General features: G+C 40.4%; 1 protein-coding gene across 2 annotated transcripts; it reads right to left on the minus strand.

The window, feature by feature from the left end:
• Positions 1-1,543: 1,543 nt before the first annotated feature.
• LOC144019280 (E3 ubiquitin-protein ligase ARK2C-like) lies at positions 1,544-19,075 on the minus strand. Of its 2 annotated transcripts, none has more exons than XM_077522237.1 (8): positions 18,681-19,075; positions 11,992-12,322; positions 11,705-11,833; positions 10,679-10,808; positions 10,469-10,573; positions 6,675-6,770; positions 6,237-6,340; positions 1,544-4,701 (listed from the first exon to the last, which is right to left on the minus strand). In XM_077522237.1, exons 1-8 carry the CDS (start codon positions 18,739-18,741, stop codon positions 4,584-4,586), a joined length of 1,074 nt encoding a protein of 357 aa, XP_077378363.1. In that variant the 5' UTR covers positions 18,742-19,075; the 3' UTR covers positions 1,544-4,583. The 2 variants fall into 2 exon arrangements, with proteins under 2 accessions (XP_077378363.1, XP_077378362.1); XM_077522236.1 differs by having other exon boundaries at positions 11,705-11,836.
• Between the last annotated feature and the right edge of the window lie 189 nt (positions 19,076-19,264).

Genomic DNA, 19,264 nt, shown 5'->3' on the forward strand with positions numbered 1-19,264 from the left:
GAAGAACCCACACACGCCACCAAAACAAACGAAAAGAACAGGCAACTCCATATGGTAGTGCATTTACAAACAACACAAGCTACATTTACAATAAATATGTTTTGTTTTTTTGCAGCATTGCAGCTATTTCTCTTCACTGTGGTTAACGCGGACACGTTCCGGCTCTATTCGTACCATGTCCAAATTGGCATGTTTAAAAAAAAAAAAAAAAAAAAGTAAATGGCAAGACGATTTAAATCAAATGAGAAGACAATGTTAAGAACAATTGTTTGGTTGTTGATTTCTTTTTTTTTTTCAAAATGGATGGCTTTTAATCCCTTTCGCCCTAAGACTACATGCATTCAACACACACGCACACAAATGAGCATTCAAACTAACGCAGGCAAACTAGTGTTTTGTCTTGTTTTGTTTCCCCTGTAACACCACTTGCAAGCGAGTGGGCGCAACCGTATGGAAACGTGAAACTGCCCATGTGGCGTAAACTTTTTTGACTGGCAAAGACGTTCAAATTAAAATACATTTAAATGCATTTGTAAAATCTGTTTCACAAAATACATTTAAATGTATTTTAATTCAAAAGTATGAACGTATTTACCAATATGTTTAAATGTATTTGCAAATACATTAGAACACGCACGTAGGCTAAATGCTAAAAAACTTTTTTTGTCCCATAATACAAAAACCAAAAGACAAAAAAAGTCCACATTTTAGCATTTCACCTGTATACGTTCAAGAAGTAAGCATGTAAGCACAGTTTATTCGTAATTTTTCTAATTTATTATGTCTGCAGCACATAATTTCCCTTCAGCATTTTTTCCCATGATGCCACAGGGTATTGACGTAAAACGTTTTTTGTTTTTTTTTTGGCATTTGCCTACATTATACCAGTTCGTTTGAATATTAAGTATGCAAACAGTTAATCATAATTGTTATGATTTATTATTATGTCTGCAGCTCATGATTTCAGTTAAGAATTTCTTTCCATACACCCGTGGCATTATGGGGGGGAAAAAATGCTTTGTTTTTCACATTTAGCCTACAAGCGCGTTTCACTGTATCTTTTTTTTTTTTTTTTTTTTAAGCATTTGCCTACATTAGTTATACCAATACGTTTGAACAGTAAGTACGTAAACAGCTAATCATAATTTTTATGAATTATTATGTCTGCAGCACATAATTACCCTTGAGCATTTTTTCCCATGATGCCACAGGGTATTGACTAAAAACGTTTTTCTTTTTGCATTTGTCTATAATATACCAGTACAGTACCAGCTCATGATTTCCGTTAAAGGGATACTTGACTCATTCAGCTATTTTCAACAGTAAAATGTTACTATTTTGTCTATGATTAATGTGGTAACGTCATTGTTTTTCATGTACAATTAATACCTTTAAAAAGTTATTTTTCTACTTGCTGTCGACTGATGATGACATCACCTGTTCTGAGGAAGTAGGTCACGACCAATCATGGCCCAGTTTACTGACCAAACCCAGAAAACAGGTGAGCCATGATTGGTCGTTACTTACTTCCTCAGAACAGATGATGTCATCAACAGTTGACAGCAAGTGGAAACATTTGTTTTTAAATTTATTAATTGTACATTAAAAATAATGAAGTTGTCAAATTCATTCTGGACAAAATATTAAGTTTTCACTGCTGAAAATTGTTCAATCAAGTCAAGTATCCCTTTAAGAATTTAATTTCTTCCCATAACCCCGAGGCATTATGGGAAAAAAAATGCTACATTTTTAGCATTTAGTCTACAAGTGTGTTTTAACATATTTGCCAGTCAAAAATGTTTACTTCACACTGGCAGTTCCACATTTCCATACAACTGAGACAGAAACGGAAATTAAAAATCATGACAAAAATAAATATCATCCAAAAAGTCACATGTGCTTGTTCGGTAGGCAATAAGGTTCTAAGAAATGTCACTCATCTCGAGGTAAGATGGCGGCGTTGCTGTCACACACGGTCCCCGCAGTGGGGGTCCGAGGTCGGTGTCTGAGTGCGCGAGTGTCGAAGAAGATGGTGGTGGGGGTCCCTGCGTCTACTTTGCACCACTACGACCACGGTGAGCACGACACAGCTCATTAGCCTGGCACACATACATGCACATCTTATGATGAAGGCCGGTGGGAGGGGAAGGTGGGGGGGCCGGGGGTATTGCTGCCCCTGCCGCCCGCTATAACACAACACACACACGTCACTGGAAGCCATGCCTGCAGTTGGCCGCGTTAGCGTGGATGGCGGCTACAGTGTCCCACCCGCTATATCGCGGTTCATCGTTCGCTAACAATTTTCAAGCGATTGTTTTGCGTGTTCTTACAGTGAAGTCTCCAAATTTAGGCGTCGCGCCACGCTTGGCCACAATATGGTGGGTAGAAGAAGAGACAGAGAAGGTCCCCTCTCCTGACGTAAGTGTGAATAATAATCGTCTTTCTAGAGCAGAGACAATAAATATCGGTTAGCACATCTCTGCTAACTTACTATGGTGTTTATTATATGTTAGCATTAAGCTAGCAGACTGAAAGAAGTTGTTTTTTATTGGTTTAACTATAGCAGGAGTCAGCAACCTTTACTGTCAAAAGAGCTTTTTAGAGCAAAGAATAACAAGAAAAAAATCAGCCTGGAACTGTAAAACATTTCAATATTGTGATAAATGAAACGGTGTGTTCGTGTTAGTCCAATATACTGAGGGCCCAAGATCTAATTAGAGCTTTTTCTGCCTTTTTTGCTAGCAATTTTCTGACATTTTTGGCAATTTTGTGGACACTTTATGGTAAGTTTCGGGATTTCTTCTTTTGTTTTCCTTTTTGAACATTTTCTTTTCTGACATTTTTTTTTAAAAGGATCTTTGTGCAGTTTGTCACTTTGTTGTTACTCGCGACTGCCACTTCTGGTCCAAAGAGTAAACTGCAGCATGTGTCAGGCTCGTTCATGGTGTGCGTGCGAATACGTGCACGTTCTTAAGTGCACACCACATGTTCGCTACTCCGCGGGGACGTGCATGATGTCATCCTCCACCCTTCTACCCCCCCCCCTCCAAAGAAACTGTGGAGTGTGCGGTGTCCGCACACTTTACTCTAAGGGAAGAACTGATTAGTGCAGTCACTGTAAAATAGTCATGGCTGTTCACACTCATCTGGGCATTGGTGGAGCATGCATTATGTAGAAAAAGCTTTAACGTTACCTTTTTAAACCGCACAATGCTTCTTTAATTAAAAAAAAACAATAATAATAATAATTGGCAACACATTTTTGGCATTTCCAAAGATATTTTATGGCAATTTTCGGCCTCTCTTTTGTTTTTGGACATTTTATTGTTACTTTTTGAACATTTTCTTTTCGGCCTTATTTATTAATTTCTCTGACATTTTTGGCAATTTCATAGACATTATACTTGTAATTTTCTGCTATTCCTCTTCTTTTGGGGAAATTTTATGATAACTTTTTTATTTTATTAATTTTTTTACATTCTTAAGTAATTTTAAAAACTTCATCTACACCTTTCATCTCTGTTTTTCTGACAACTTAAAAATTTCGACTGGCAATTTTTGATAATTAACTTTAAAAAATCTAAATCAATTAATTTAAAGAATATTTTATCTAAAAAATAAAAAGAAATATGTAAAAAAAAAATTTTTAAAAAGCTCAATTACTCACAGTTTTAAATAGATTTGTGAAAACTGATGAAACATTTGAATTATCTTCTCAGTTTTGTGGGTGTTTTGAAGCAAACTTCAGCTGGGAGTTGAACTATACAGACAGACATAGCACTCATGCCCCCATTGATAGGCGAATTCAATGGCTACACCACTGCTTAAAAGTGATGATGATACGGTCCCATTTTTGACAGCAACAGAGTGTGAAAAGTCATCATCGAGATAAAACAATATTGGAAAAAATTTTCAAAAAATTGTATGGACCTGTCTATGTGGCGGATTTTCACCAAATGGGGGTTTTGTTGTGGAACGTATGCCCCGCGATAAACGGGGGTTCACTGTAAATCCAAAAGAAACACAGCACACAAGCAGGCGGGGGTTGTCCGCTATTTTTGGCCTTTGTACATACAACGCACACTATTAGCCTCCCCCGCCCGGTTTTCGGACCGCGGGCTATCTGTCACACAAACTCTCAAGTTGCTACACAACACTGTTACTCTGTAAATACTCAATCAGTACTATAGCACACCACAAGCATCGGGCTACACACCAATCATGCTTTTGTGTAATGTTCTATACACATGTGCTTGCGTGTGTTCGTGTGTGTGTGTGTTGAGGGGTGGAGCACACAGCATGACTCAGCACATCTATCTATGGCAGGCTCCCACCTTTTTTCTCGTACATCCACTAAGTCAGCCCAGTCTTAAAAATGTGTCAACCACATCCCTACTTGTGTTCTAAATGAGTCTGAGTCTGAGCGTGTGTGCGTGTGTGTGTGTGTGTGCTTGCTTGATATCCTACCCTTGCCCCCCGATTAAAAGAGGGGGAGCGAAGAGGCCGCCCCCCCCGCGAGTTCCCCTCAAGGGGAGAGAGTGGAGGATTGTGGGATGTGAAGCTGCGTGCGGCGGGAGCAGCTATCAACTGTCGGTGTTGAGCTGGGTTTCAATGTCCACTCTGCAGATGGGGCACTTCCGGCTGGTCGCCAGCCATTGGTCCACGCACGCCTGGTGGAACAGGTGCATGCAGGGTAATCTCCTAAACACACACAGAGGAGACAGTTTAGTGAACCTCAAAATGGTCAGATTTCAAATCAGCTTTCCCCTTTGAAATAAATGGAAATGCCATTGCAGCCTTTCACAAATAGCAGCCAAAAAAAAAATCTGTCAGGTATTTCACTGATGGAAAAATGGTAATTATTTTACTGTATGTTATGTTATTATGAATCCCACTTGTGCTGTAGGCATTCCTGCAGACGTTGTGTGTCCTCCCTTAGAACTCAAGTGGGAATCATAACACTTCATTAATTAAGCTGTCTCAACTTTTCTCACAATTCGCAGCACCTTTAGTCTTTCTACATAGAGGACAAAAAATATAATAATTTTGAATGTGAGCACTGTAATATTGACTTCATGTTGCTGCACCATTTGCGCCACAGCATAGATGCTAATTAGCATTACGCTAGTGGACTGAAAGGCAAAATTATGTGGTTAATATTCAATGTGTAATTCTCTTTCCTCGATGTAGAGCTCTAGTATACTGTCGAAAAACATACAATCATAACCTAATTAATTAGTATATAATGAATTCAACCGTTTCAGCTCATATTTTTCATAATTCAATGGTCATTGTGCAGTGTGCGCCTTGGACGCCAGGGGGCAGTATAGAACATACGTGGATATATTACACTAGATTTGATGGTGGAACAGAAGACGACTACACTGCAGTAATATTAGTTAGTTTTCACACAGGATAAGAAAATGTATTCCTGAGACAATTTTTTAATTCCATTTATGTATGCATTTGTGTTCAACCACGTTTAGAACAACAGCAACATCAATTCTAGCTTCATTTGACGTTTTGTGTTTATTGGTTTTGAATTATGTTAGTGTTAAGCAAGCTGACTTTCCTAAGGCAAAGTTGAAAATGTGTAATTCTATTTTAAGTTTGACAGTAAACTGTAAGTGGGAGTGGAGAAAAACTGTTTGAAGCAACATGAGGCCTCGTTTTTGAAGATTTGTTTTTGTTGCCTGTTGTTATGTCCGCTGCTGGCAGAATGAATTACACAACTTGGCTGCAATAAGTAGAGGGGCGCAAAAAAATCTGATTAAACTGGTTTGCTGCCTAAGCATGCTGCTGGATAAATTAAAAGCAGAATGAACAAGTGGTTCCAACAAATAATACTATTAATATTTTTTGTTGTTGTTGTTGTGATGAACTGGAGTCGTGAGGAATTTCAGGGAGGAGCGAATTTCAGGCCTAAGAAGTGAGTTGGTTTATTGTTCAACAGAAGTTACATAATTGTATATATAGTAAGCTGCAGAACTTGAATGAGAAAAGGGAAAAGTCTGAACATTTTCTGTTCTATTTTGGCTTTATTTCTTGTCTAAGTTTAACAGACTCACAGAGACTCACTTCTAAAGAATAATTTCTTCTGTGAAAACAGATTGCATTGACAAGATTTTTTTTTTCTTTAGTAAACTCTGTCATATGATTTTTAAAAATGTGAATACAGAACAAAAACAAACAAACAAACAAACAAACAAACAAACAAACAAAGGTGTTTATGGTACCTGACATCCTCTCCGTCCTCCAGCATGGACAGACAGATGGTGCACTTCTCGTCCGTGTCCAGTTCCTCGTCATCCAGACACATCTTCAGGTCCTGGGGGAATCTCTGCAACACCAACACAAACTCATCATTATTTCTGAGTGTGCGTGTGTGTGTGTGTCTCAGCCTATGCCAGACTGAGCTAAGTGTGCTTTGAAGGAGGAGGGGGGGAAAAAAGTTGGAAAAGACTCAATGATGTCTTCTCTTCACGAGTGAGCCAAATGATGTGACACTCTTTTGCAAGTATTTGGGTCACGTTGGCTATATGTGCGTGTGCGCGCTTATTAAAATTCACTGGAATAAGTCATCCCTGACGGTGATTTGGAGCAGTCTGGTCTCACTTCAACTGCGACTGGAAACGAGTTTGACCATTGAACTTGCGTCCATACAGTGCACTTACCTTCTTGTACTTGTGAGGGAAAGTGAATCTTTCGATGGTGGTCTGGACTGCGCCACGGTTCACGCTGCCCAGTCTGTCCTCTAGCTGCAAAAGTTCCTGTGGAACAAAAAAAAAAAAAAAAAAAAGGAAAAAAAATAGAACACAATTTTTGTGTGTGTTGCCTAGACGAGCTGCAGGAGGAAGTAAAAATGGTTTCAACAAAAATGTAATGTTAATAATTGTTGGAGTGGATGGCGTGAGGGTTTTTTAGCACAAGGGGAGGGTGCAAAAAATTCAGGCCCATCTGGTAAGTTGCTTAAAGGGACACTTTACTTATTGATCCATTTTTAGCAGCAAAAAGTTGCTACTTTTTCAATAATTAATTTGGTGACGTGATTATTTTTTTATGTACATTTAATAACTTTTAAACCATTGTTAAAATGAATCGAACGCCGGCATGTTTGTTACACGTGACTAAATAACCCGGATGTTTACGTCACTAGTGTGTAAACGCTACACTATGGAAGCACTATGCAACGCAGCCGTGCATCTAGCGTCAAACCCGGAAGGATTAAACCTTATCGCTTCGAGCCAACACGACAAAATAACACTACCGAAGGAAAGTCTGCCTTGGATGTGAAAGTTGTGGCGCCAGATGGTCTTTTCGGGCACAAAATAAACTTTGACGAACGAGTGAATCAGGCGGTGGGTGAGTGGTGCTCGTGCGGGAGCTGCAGGAATGGACAATCCGCTAATGAATGTGTGCTGTCTGGAAATGAAAGAACTCGAGGATCGGTTCCTTGCGGACAATCTCAACTGCATCCTGGAACATCAGACATTCAACATGGCAATACTAAATAGACATTCTCAGGATAGCTTTGGTTGCGATGAAAGATGTGAAGAAGAAAAGTCTTGGAGGAGCAAATATCCAACAGGTAAAGTGACACACAGTACGAGCAATGCAAAACGTGTGGAACTGACGAAATATTTCAGGAAAAAGAAAAAATAGTAAAATTAAATGTATCGTCGTTACAGCACCCAACCTCCCCTAGCTGTTTTTTTTTTCTTTTTTGCGTAGCGTCCCACTGCGGTCAGGCCAGCCGCCACTCGAAAAGACGAAGTCAAGCCAGCCGCCCCAACGATTGTTAATACTGTGCATTACGGTAACGTGCCGACGTGCCCCTGCGTTGGCCACCTTCAAATGAATTATGAAATAAAACAGTCCGTGCAGTATAATAACCAATGCCCCCCCACCCCCGAAACATGCCTACCTTTCGCTTTAAATTTGCTTCGCTTCTCCGAGATCTTTCAGTGGCCGTAGTAAGACCTCGATTTGTGTCGGCTGTTGTGAGAGTGAAGGCTCCGTGTTGCTAGCAGTTGCGGCTCCTCCATCGGCTTGATTATTTCCCACGTCTGGTTCTTTAAAGATACTCGGTACTGCGTTGGGCTTTAGTATTAGGCGTGTGGCGTACCCCATCTCAAATTGTAACATATATTCGAAGTCCTCATGCCTGAAATGTTCGCTGCGCGCACGCCTGCTTGTCCTTCGGGAGGTTGACAGCACTTAGCAAACAAACCATTGTCTACTCAAGTAGCTTTTTTTTTTTTTTTTTTTTTGGGGGGGGGGGTCTCGCGGGTTTTTCCTTGCCGACGCCTTGCAAAATTTTGCAATACAGTAAGGCATAACTGACGTTTGTGTCTTCCTCGTTGTTATGTCTGCGTGAACTACTGTTCCCCAAGCGAGTATACACACTAGTGACGTCACCACTTGGGGGCGTTGCAACACGGAAGTACTTATATGTTGAAAAAAGTTAAATAAATCAATATAGGAGTGTATTCTTCAGCTCTTATGCATGTTTCGTAGCTATACTAACTATTTACTGCCAATCAAGCCATACATGTAAAATTAAAGGAGCCTTCCTTTAAAGCTGCAATATGGAGGATTTCCCGTCAAAATATCTTCACAATAGCCTTTTTATTTGACCATTTATGGCTAAAACATCTACTAATTAGTAGATCAACATCATAGCTGTTCACTACAAGCCTCTGGCCAATATTTTTCAGGAAGTACTCGGGTTCGAATTTCCCGCCCTCTGTCTGCGGATGTGACGTCAAGCGCATTTTCGCTCATTGTTTCCTGGAGTTGCGAGGTCGGAGCTAATACACACAGTATTTCGCTGCAATGGAGTCTACTCCGAAGAGACCACCATCTACACCTAGCGTGCCCCAGACACCCGCAGTTATTCCGCGGAAAGCAAAAAAAAAAAAAAAAAAAAATGAAAACAATGTCAAGTGCCACAAAAAAACAAAACAAATTCAATTAGCAGTAACCTCAAGCTCGACCACTTCTCGGTCGTAACTAGGGATGAAAGTGAGGTGGACGGCAACATTTAGCGTGAAAGGGGCGGCAAGACTGGATGAAATAGAAAAGAATGACTTTATGAAGAACAGACATTCCATTCCGCTGCATTTCAGTCAGGCTAAAATTTCGCGTTATTTTCCTCTGTGGCGTTAGCCTATTGTAGCTACATCATGCTAGCGCTAACGCTACTACGATAACATTCACGGGCGTATCATACTCAGCAGTGAATGGGTCTATATATTTTTCTCCATCGTCAATTTCCATAAATGACGGCCCACCTTTCCTTCGGCTAACACACAATGACACTAGCCTCGGGGCGACAAACTAATAATGACTTGAATCAGGTTCACATCAGTCCAACGGGGTGAGTACAATATCCATCTATCCATCTATTTTCTTAACCGCTTATTCCTCACAAGGGTCGCGGGGGTGCTGGAGTCTATCCCAGCCGCCTTCGGGCAGTAGGCGGGGTACACCCTGAACTGGTTGCAAGCCAATCCAGGGTGAGTACAATATGTAACTGCATATTGACGTCGGAATGAGGTCCAATTAATTGACGTCATTTGCACGTCATTTTGGAGTACAGCACAACTGGTCGTCGAGCGACCAATGCAATATGATCTGCACGTTCCATGGACGTCAATTGTTTAGTGGGGAGAGTCTCATTCAGTGAATTGATGATTGACAGAAGTGGCCAGCTTTGTATAACTTTATAAAACGTCTTACCTCTGAAAACAAAGTCAATTGAAAATGAAGAGTCTTCAGTAATGAGGTCGTGCACGTACGAGTGCGCGCAGCGTGTACGAACGTGCAGTATCAGTATTCGGCTAAAGGCGGCAGTCGCGATTTGAAATTTTAAATCTTCCATATAGCTGCTTTGAAAGGGCTGCAGGGAAACTAACAAAATGTCAAAATGGTTCCATCAAGATGTAATCTTCCTCATAACTGTTACAAGGTGAAACGTTGACGGCATAAAGGATTTAACTATTTTACAGAAACCAAGTTAAGTTTCATCATTATTCACAAATCTGTTTTGAATTGTGGGGAAATCAGCTCATTTTCAACATGGCCCTGGTTGATCTCTTATACTCTGCTGCCACCTGCTGGCTGTTTTGTTTTGTTTTGTTTTGTTTTGTTTTGTTTTGTTTTGTTTTGTTTTGTTTTGTTTTGTTTTGTTTTGTTTTGTTTTGTTTTGTTTTGTTTTGTTTTGTTTAGTTTAAGCTGTATCAAAGCCTTTGGTATGCTCTAGCATTAAAAAAAAAACAACAAAAAAAAAAACATAAGTAACATGCAAATATGTTTTTGGGACCATGACAATATTTAAAATAGAACATTTTTATATGTTTTTGGGAACAAATGAGTTAATGTGGTTCCAACAAAGGGTAATGCTAATAATAACTGTTACATTGTGAGACACTGTGGCCATGAATTAATCAGTTCATTGAGCACCTACCTCGTAGCTCTCCCTGACGGCGGACGCGTGGCGTGAGGGGTTGAGACTCTGCAGCGCCAGCAGGTGCAGTTGAGGGTACGGATAGTTTCGGATCTCGTGAACGACCTGGAAGAGGACGGAGAGAAGGGAACGCCGTCATTCCCTCAGGCTTGCGGCGGAGGAAACGATGATGAATCTTTCGGTCCTGATCCGGATGTGATTGTGTCTCACCACTTGCGTTGAGGCGTTATTCCTGGGGAAGTGGTGCATCCTGGGAGATGTCAGGTAGTGCTGATAGTGCTGCGGCAGTGGGTGGATGTGGTACTGGTGTGGCGGGAGTCCCGCTTCTACGCTTAGATCCCTACACAGGGGAGTGGAATGGTCCATGGTGATTACTGACATTAATTTAAATGAATTCATTTATTACGGTACTTGTTTTACATAAAGCTAAATTATGCATCATAGCATGTCTGCTGTGTTTGACTCATTTTTACCTCTGCCAATCACAAAAGGCATGACAACATTTTTGGCCTCTTTTTGACATTACCGTCCACTTGCATCGGGATCAAGCAGGCCATCAGATGGAGCAGAGAGGAGTTGTACGGAAAAACAACTTTGTTACATGCATTACTGCCACCTACAGCATTGGAGTGAACCGGAGATATTGATTTAAAAAATATAATAATAATAATAATAATAATAATAATAATAATAATAATAATAATAATAATAATAATAATAATAATAATACCATTTTATGGTATTAAAAAAAATTCAAAGAAATGTCAATATTGTTCTAACCTCTCTTTTGGTAGGTTGCATGTTTTTATGGCAATAGAACACAATATTCTGTGGGCCTTGCAAAATCAGTCAAAATCCAGTAAAACTGCCAGGAGCGAAGAGGGTTGCTTCGGTGAAAATGGCTGGGAGTAAATGAGTTAATATTGAAAAAAAAATGAAACTGCAGCAACTGAAGTGTCTCAAATGCAAATTTTGCAACTAAGGTTTAATGCCTCTCGGTTAAACCTAAGAAAACTCATTACTACGGTACTACCCATTAATGTTACAACCCCCTCGAGGTACGTACTGTTTACTGCTCATTTTGGTGTTAAAAGAAACTTTATCCTCGTCCTCATTTCCTTGAATAAAACTCAACGGCAACAATGTTCTACTAGCTAGCACCTAATTCACAATCATCATCCAAGTGGACTTTTGTAAGGGTTGCATGCAGGCATAGTTTAGACGTAGGCTTCTTACCAGTCTGTGCCCTCGGCCAGGTAGCGGGGCTGCTGCACCACCGACTGGGGTGGGACGTGCAGAGGCGGGGCGAACTCATAGCCTGGACGCAGTCTGTGGGGCTGGTGAGGAACCCTCTCGGATGTGCGTCTACTGACACAAATATATTTATCATCTTTATTAATATGAAACAACGTAAAATAAATAAATAAATAAATAAAACGACCAAAGCCACAACTACGTTACAGTTAAAATCAAAGACAACAAATTATCAGCATCATCAAATCTCATATTGTGATGGGTGGTACCTGTTGGGTGGCAGGATGTGTCGATGCTGAGCCTCAAGGATCTGCTGCTGGAGGAGGTATTGCTGGTGTAATGCCTGAGGTAGGAAGGGAGGGGCGGGGATGTCCTGGAACTGGGTGGCGGGCATGGGGTTGAGGGGCGGGTGGTGTAGCGGGGGTCCGTGCTGGTGGCCGGGTGGGGCCAGGTGGGGGTTGATGCCCGACTGCGGCTGGCCCGGGTGGGGCATGGGGAAGTCCATGGGCAGCGGGGCCTGGGGGCCTAGCTGGAAGTGTCGGCAAGAGGTAGCATGGCTGTGCTGCTGCGGCTGCTGCTGTTGCCGGGTGAAATGGGATCCTGAGGGCGCAGTGAAGGGGGGGAAGCAGAACATGTCAGGAGCGCAAACACTAAAAATGAGACGGAATATTGTGGTGAAATGTGGTGTCTCTGTGTATATATAGTATGTGTGTGTGACATAGCATGTTAATGAAGCCCTACCTCGTACCTACGGTGACAAAATGCTTCTGTGGGGGTGGGACAATGATGGATACCACAAGTGTCACCGAAACCAAACACCAAAATGTGCTCCGGCACCAAAATACATGAGCCGCCATTTCAGGATCCTTTCGTGTTCTTGGAAGTGGACGAAATTCTTAACTACCATGGAAACTCAGCATTCCAACTAATTGCTGTAATATTTCACTATGTTGAAAAAAATAAAATAAAAATAATCTTAAGAGTTCAGCACAGTGAACATCAAAGGATTAAGTAAGTACATTTTCTTTTTCATAGCTTTTTCCCCTACCAAATGAGAAACAGGATTTAGTGCCACTAATAGCGAAAAACTGAATGTGATTGTTTAGAATGACCTATAGGTCTACAGTGGTGCCTTGAGATACCAATGACCCAATTAACGAAGTTTTTGAGATACAAGCAGTGTCATTTGGCTCTTTTTTTTTTTCTCCTTGACTTGCCTGCAAAGTTTTAGCTACAAGCACTGTGTGACGGTAGTGAGCTTAACTCACTTCTCAAAAGCAGCAGTTTGGCAGATAGCTAAAATTTCATCTTCATAAAAGACTTCAAGATATCAAATTAAAAAGAAAATGCCATGTTTTGTCTATTTAAAACATCCAAATAAGCTTCAGTTAACAAACCATTTTAGCTTAGTGCTAACAAACAATGCAAAACACCATGGAAGGCTAACTAATAGCATCAGTGTCCCTATTTTACAATCATTTAAACAGCAGATATTTGTATACAAATGAAGAACAAAAATGTAGTTGAATAATATAACACTACTCAAAGGAATATATTCAATAGGGGGGGTTAAAACAACCCAATAGCTTCAGCGAACAAGTCAGTTTAGCTTAATGCGAACAAACAATGCAAAACACGATAGAAGGCTAGGATCAGTGTCACTGTTTTACAACCATTTCATCAACAGCTATTTGTACACAAATGAAGAGCAACACGAGTCATAACACTACTCAAATTGAATATATGTGTTATCCTCTGAGATGTATGTCTAATATTTCTCTGGATTACTGAGGCATTTGATTGTCTCTATACACTGGGTGTGCAGTACTGTTTCCATTCATGTCTCTATTAAACTGCCCAGAATTTGGCAAGGAACACACATAAAGAAAGAGCAGCACAATGTCCATTGAATTGAATTAAGAAAAAAAAATCTTTACATTGTATTAAATCATATACATGTGTTTTTTTAATGTAAAATAAATACATAAATCAAAACGTTCCCATCACTGAATAAATTAAACTTCTCAGGGCACCACTGTATTAGTTCATATATGGTACAATGTTGTTTTTTACTCATCTTAGATAAACCTAAAATATAAATAGTTTATAGGTCATTTAATTTTGAAAGGACTCTCTGTATCATCCCCTCCCAGACATACAGTCGAGATGCACCCTAATCACTACTTTTCTCTTAACCAAGGCTTTGGCACCATCTTAGGCCTTACAGATAAAGCACAAATCCCCAAATATGAATTTTGAAGTAAATGGCTGAGGTGAAGTTCTACTGGGAGGAAAAAATTTGCAAGTGTGAACTTGTGAACAGCGAACTGCAAAAACGTGGGCTCACTGTATACACAGCTTGGCCTCGTAAATCCAAGACTGATGACTGTTAATTAAGTTTGGCAGCAGTTGAACAGATCATTTCCTACGGGAAAAAAATGGTTCCGAAATCCAAACAAAAAGGAAATTGATCATTCTTCTGAACAGATAGGGTTCACCCCTTAAGGTCACACTGGATTTCACCGTCAATGACACTTTAGTCATGCATTGTCAAATATTAGCATTTACAGTTTAGCCCTTATTTGCTCTTTCTCCATAATGTTAAGTTTATTGGAAATAGCTTGACTGTTTTTCTTTCAATATAAACTTGTCCCGACCAAAACTATTTGGCAAGTGGCGTACGCAGACAGTCGAGACACAGCAGGCTTCCTTGTGCAGCCGTGTGGTTTTAACGCATTGCACATGTGTTTTGGAAGGCTTTTTTTTTTATTTTTTTTTTTATAAATGGCAAGAACATTATTACTGACGTCCACTTGGCAGAGCTTTACGTACCACAAAGTCAGAGAAATGCGTTTGTATTTATTTACAAAAAAAAAAACAAAGATGGCTAGTCTGCATTGCATTTTCCGGAACAAAGCGAGGAAATAAAAACGAACGGGTCAGCCAGGCGGCAGACAGGTAAGTGACCTTGCAAGGTCAAGTTCAAAGGGGTGGGGGTACAGAGGACGTTTTGGGGGTGGGGGTGTTGACGGAGAGCAGATAGGCTGGTACGGGTGCTGTGATGGAGGAAGCGTGGAGAATCGTCTATCTTTTGTCACAGCAGGAGAGGAGGTGGGTGAGGGTGGAGGGAGGTGGGACGAGGGGGAGGAGGGGTGGTAACGGGAGGACAATAAATGGAAATCAGCAAGAAGCACACTGAAGGTTAGGAAAAACACTATATTCTTTATTGAAAAATATTAGTAAATTGTGTTTTTCTTTCTCTCGTTTTTTTTTAATAATATATAAAAATCCATGCAACCAAAAATAAACCACATAGACTGAAGGCAAGGCCCACCATGCTCCGTATAGGGTTAAATAAAGGAACAAAAGCAGCATCCAATGAGCTACAGCACATGATTCAAGTACAGCAGGGTAACATCTTTACTACAGAAAGATTACATTGGATTCTCACAGGTCAATGTAGAGTAAAACCAAAAAACAAAACAAGAAAAAATATGAATCATAAAATGTGACCATGCATTGAAAAAGTACTATAAAGAGAGACCACAACCAAACAATAGAGACGTTATTTACTAATAGAGAATCTCTTTTAGCAGTGCAGGAAAATATAGGCATCCCTGTGAAATGGATAGCATTTTGGCCTTGTGTTAGTTAGTGGGGGGGATTTTAGAAAGTGATGAACCACCAGTGAGCTTGTTTTGCCTGCTGATGCAGTGGAACCTCCAAAGTCAGAACGCTGTATTAAAGCTTAAAAATTGGGAGCGTTTCAGCAAAAACATGCTTTGAATGTCATCGAAATTTGGAACATCTGTTAGACAAGCACCTCACTTGACTTTTTACTGTGCATGTGTTTTGCCTTTTCCTTTGGCCTTTTGTGGCTCTTTACAATACTCATTCAGGATGGCTTCTTTTCACGCTTGTATGACTGTTAGGTTCAAATGTTACTCAAAGCATTGTCCATGCATTTAATATGCATTTTATAATGGAGAAAGTTTGCCTCGCATTACGACGTACAATTTTTCACGAGTACAAGGTATGTAATGAAGTACTATCAAAGGAATATGTGGTCATTCGACAAGGCGACTCGCTCATTAACTGCTGTACTGCCACTTAATTTCATATTTACAGCCTACAAGTGTTTTTCCAATGTTTTGTGTAAATATGACTTTTAAGTTAGCGATAGACTATGGCACGTTCTAACTTTTGGGCTTCGTTATGCTCATCATTCATAAAACGAGGACTATGAATAGTCTGTATTTTATGTATGTCTATATTGGACTAAGAGTCCTGAAAAAAGTTGATTTGAATTGAATTTGTATTACTACTCCAACACTGGTTAATTTCTAGTTATACTTGGATGGCGATTAAATGAAGGATAATATGTGCTTGTAAAAAAAAATCCTGTATTGTTAAGTTTCCAGGAAAGCAACAATCATTAAAGCAAATTAATTTCAGTTGAGAAATGTTGCTTTGTTATCTATACAAACCAGAGTCACCGAACAGAGAGCGTTCAATCTTTGAGGTACCACTGTATTCCATAAATTTTATTTTTGGAGCCTGTTAAAAAGAGAGGTAGGGCAAGAAGCCCGAACAATTCAGTGTGATTCAAAGTTTTGTTTTTCTTTTGCCAAGGGGGAACAAAAGGACTACACAAAATGGAGACAGTTATGGCAGGTTGTCGTGTGCAGGTGCAGTGTACCGTCACGCCATTCACTTCCAGCAGAAACTCCAAAGTCCAGCACCTCAAAAGGAGTACAATTTGGAATTCAAATTACATTTTTTCTGACAATCTGTATCAAAGGCTCAAACCACCATCTTATTATTATTATTATTATTTTCATTTTCTGGCACATAAGGTTTTGTTATACGACTGACTACCTTTATACTGAACATGTTATACTGTGTTTTAAGCAATCATTTACAGACAAGTCTTAATAATATGATTATTACGTATGGCTCCAAGTGTTGGAGCACTATTTGTTTGAAGGTTTATAATGTTGCAGGCGGCATGGCCCAGGTGGTAGAGATGTCGCCCGTCTATGGTGTTTCATGTGGTAAGTTAGCATTAAACAACTAGATTTGCATTGGATTAAATTATAAGGTTTGGGTGAACAGTTTGGTGTTTAAATATACAATTACAGGAAACTTTAACTGGGAGTAACAAATACAACAAGCTTGATTTTTTTATGTCTATTACATGGTCTCTCTATAGTCCAGCTTTGTGGGTCAGGAACATTTATCACCGATAAATGGGATTCAACTGTATGACATTTACAAAATTTAAACTATTACTTAAAACATTGCCTGTAGCATGAATAAATATCAGTTATCACCGTAATTTTCCTTTGTGTTCATATCATGGCCAAGAAATGCTTCTAAAAAAAAATAAAAAATTATTAGTTATGACTTTACCACTGCTACTTTTATGATGGTGACAGTTTGATCTTAGAACAAGTAGGAATAATTTCACCAATGATAACAACCCATCACTGAAGGGCTTGTGTTGGACTGTGGAGGTTCCGTTGCACAGCGAAAGGCTGCTTTCGCCGTCCAAACTGTCACATGAGAACATGTACACTGCACCTTGAGTGAAGAGAAAAGGAGGATGAGCCAAATTCTGGTGTTCAACGATGCGAGTGCAGCCGTTTTGGAGCTCATGCAAAAATGTATCCACTTGACAGGAATTTACAGCATGTTGTCTATCAAAAAGACTGGATGGGAGGTACACAATGACATTCCATTAAAAAAAAAAAAAGCTACATGTCCACTCGGGTGCTACAGCAAAAAATTGACAGAAACAAAAGACAAAAAGGTGCTCTGCTCTAAGATGTTAGCTATGTTTTTTTTGTTTGTTTTTTTAGTCTGCTTGACATGGTTGGAATACATCTTGAGGGTAGGAGGAGGAGGAAGAGGATAGGGGAGGGGGTGCTTTTTTTTTTTTTTTAATACCAATGTCGTCTTCGGATGGAAAGAGGAAATGAAGAAGGGGTTCACAATACAGCTAAATGCAGAGAACAGGCAGAGGCCACGCCACACCACACAGCAGCAGATGATCATTAGCTACACAATGGGGGGGACGACAAAGATCTGATAAATGCAGAATGTAGAGCCAGCCTCCATACTATGAAACAGGGAAATAAGAACAGAAATAAAAGCACAATGAAATCACTGATGCCACTGTTGTCAAATTAATGTTACACTGTAGCTTTTGTGTGTGCTTTTTTTTTTAGCCGCTCGCTCGCGTCTGTCCAAATTTAAAAAATAAATAAATAAATAAACGCAAAGCTCCAAACACAAAACAGTTGACAATTTTCATCACATGGGAATTATTAGTTTTCCAGCGCCAATTTCTCGTGCGTATCGATTACTAATTTCACCCATCGTCGCAGAGAGTCATAAATAATCGCGGTGGCGAAAGCAGATGATCTTCAAATGACATCATCACAGATAAAAATGACTGGCTGGGGAAGGCTACGGCTATTTTGCGGTATTTTTTACGGTGCAAACACACCGTCGCGTGTAAAAATAGATGGTGCGCATTGCAATGTAACACAACTGACATGAGCGGAAAATGGATGAAGCCGCTGTGTTCTGTAGGGGAATGTTGTTTGCACACAACAGCCGGCGCTTGCCGATTCCTTTGTGACAATTGATTCCGCTTCAGGATGTAGCCAGCCCCCCACACCAGACAGTTAGCTATCTCCAGTGGCGGTATGTGGACGTTAATTAGAGCCAAATACAAACCGCCGAATCGCGTCATTCGGTGATTTACGATCATCTGCGAACAAAGCGAAAACGTCAACGTCAATTTGGCGACCAGTTCAAGCGGAAACGACGAGCTAGCCGACGCGAGCTAAGCCAGCGGCTAAGTTGGGAGCTAGCTAGCCAACAGCTGCAGTGAATATTAAGATAAACAGGGCTAATGTTTTAGCGTGCTTGGCAACAAACTACGACCTACCTCGGTTTCTTACTGAGCCAAAAACGGGGAGAACCAGGTATCCGACATGCACTAACACCATCCTGGGATCCTTATATTACGACTCCGCCGGGTTATTTGGAGAGAAATAGTGCGGTGGTGGTAGTAGCCCATGCGGATCTACATTCAGGCGGCTGGGCTGGCTAGCAGCGCGCGGGCCGAGCAACCGAAGCGTCTGTCTCTTCGACTGACTGACTACACTACTGTACTGCAGCTCCGTGTCTGCCTGCGGTCAACGGACTCCACTGCCTGGTGGTGATGACTGACAAAAGCAGACGTGTCATTCTGCGGAGCCAGCGAAGGAGGGCGTTGTTTCCCCGCGGCGTCCAGAGCCGTAGATCGAGTTTAGCCAACTCGGTTCAGAGCTACTAGGCTTTGATTGGGTAACTGCTGGTCACATGACATATGGACGCCATATTGTTACCGAACTGCTGGGATTTTGTATCGTTTGTTACCGTGCTGTTGCGATTTCTACAAAGTAAATTAAAGAAGTTGTTTACAAGAAAAAACAGAAATGTTTACATAAATTGTAGGTCTTGATAGCCTTTTGGTTTAAGAGAACATTT

This window comes from Festucalex cinctus, chromosome 5 (genome assembly GCF_051991245.1).
Source record: "Festucalex cinctus isolate MCC-2025b chromosome 5, RoL_Fcin_1.0, whole genome shotgun sequence".
Classification (NCBI taxonomy): domain Eukaryota; kingdom Metazoa; phylum Chordata; class Actinopteri; order Syngnathiformes; family Syngnathidae; genus Festucalex; species Festucalex cinctus.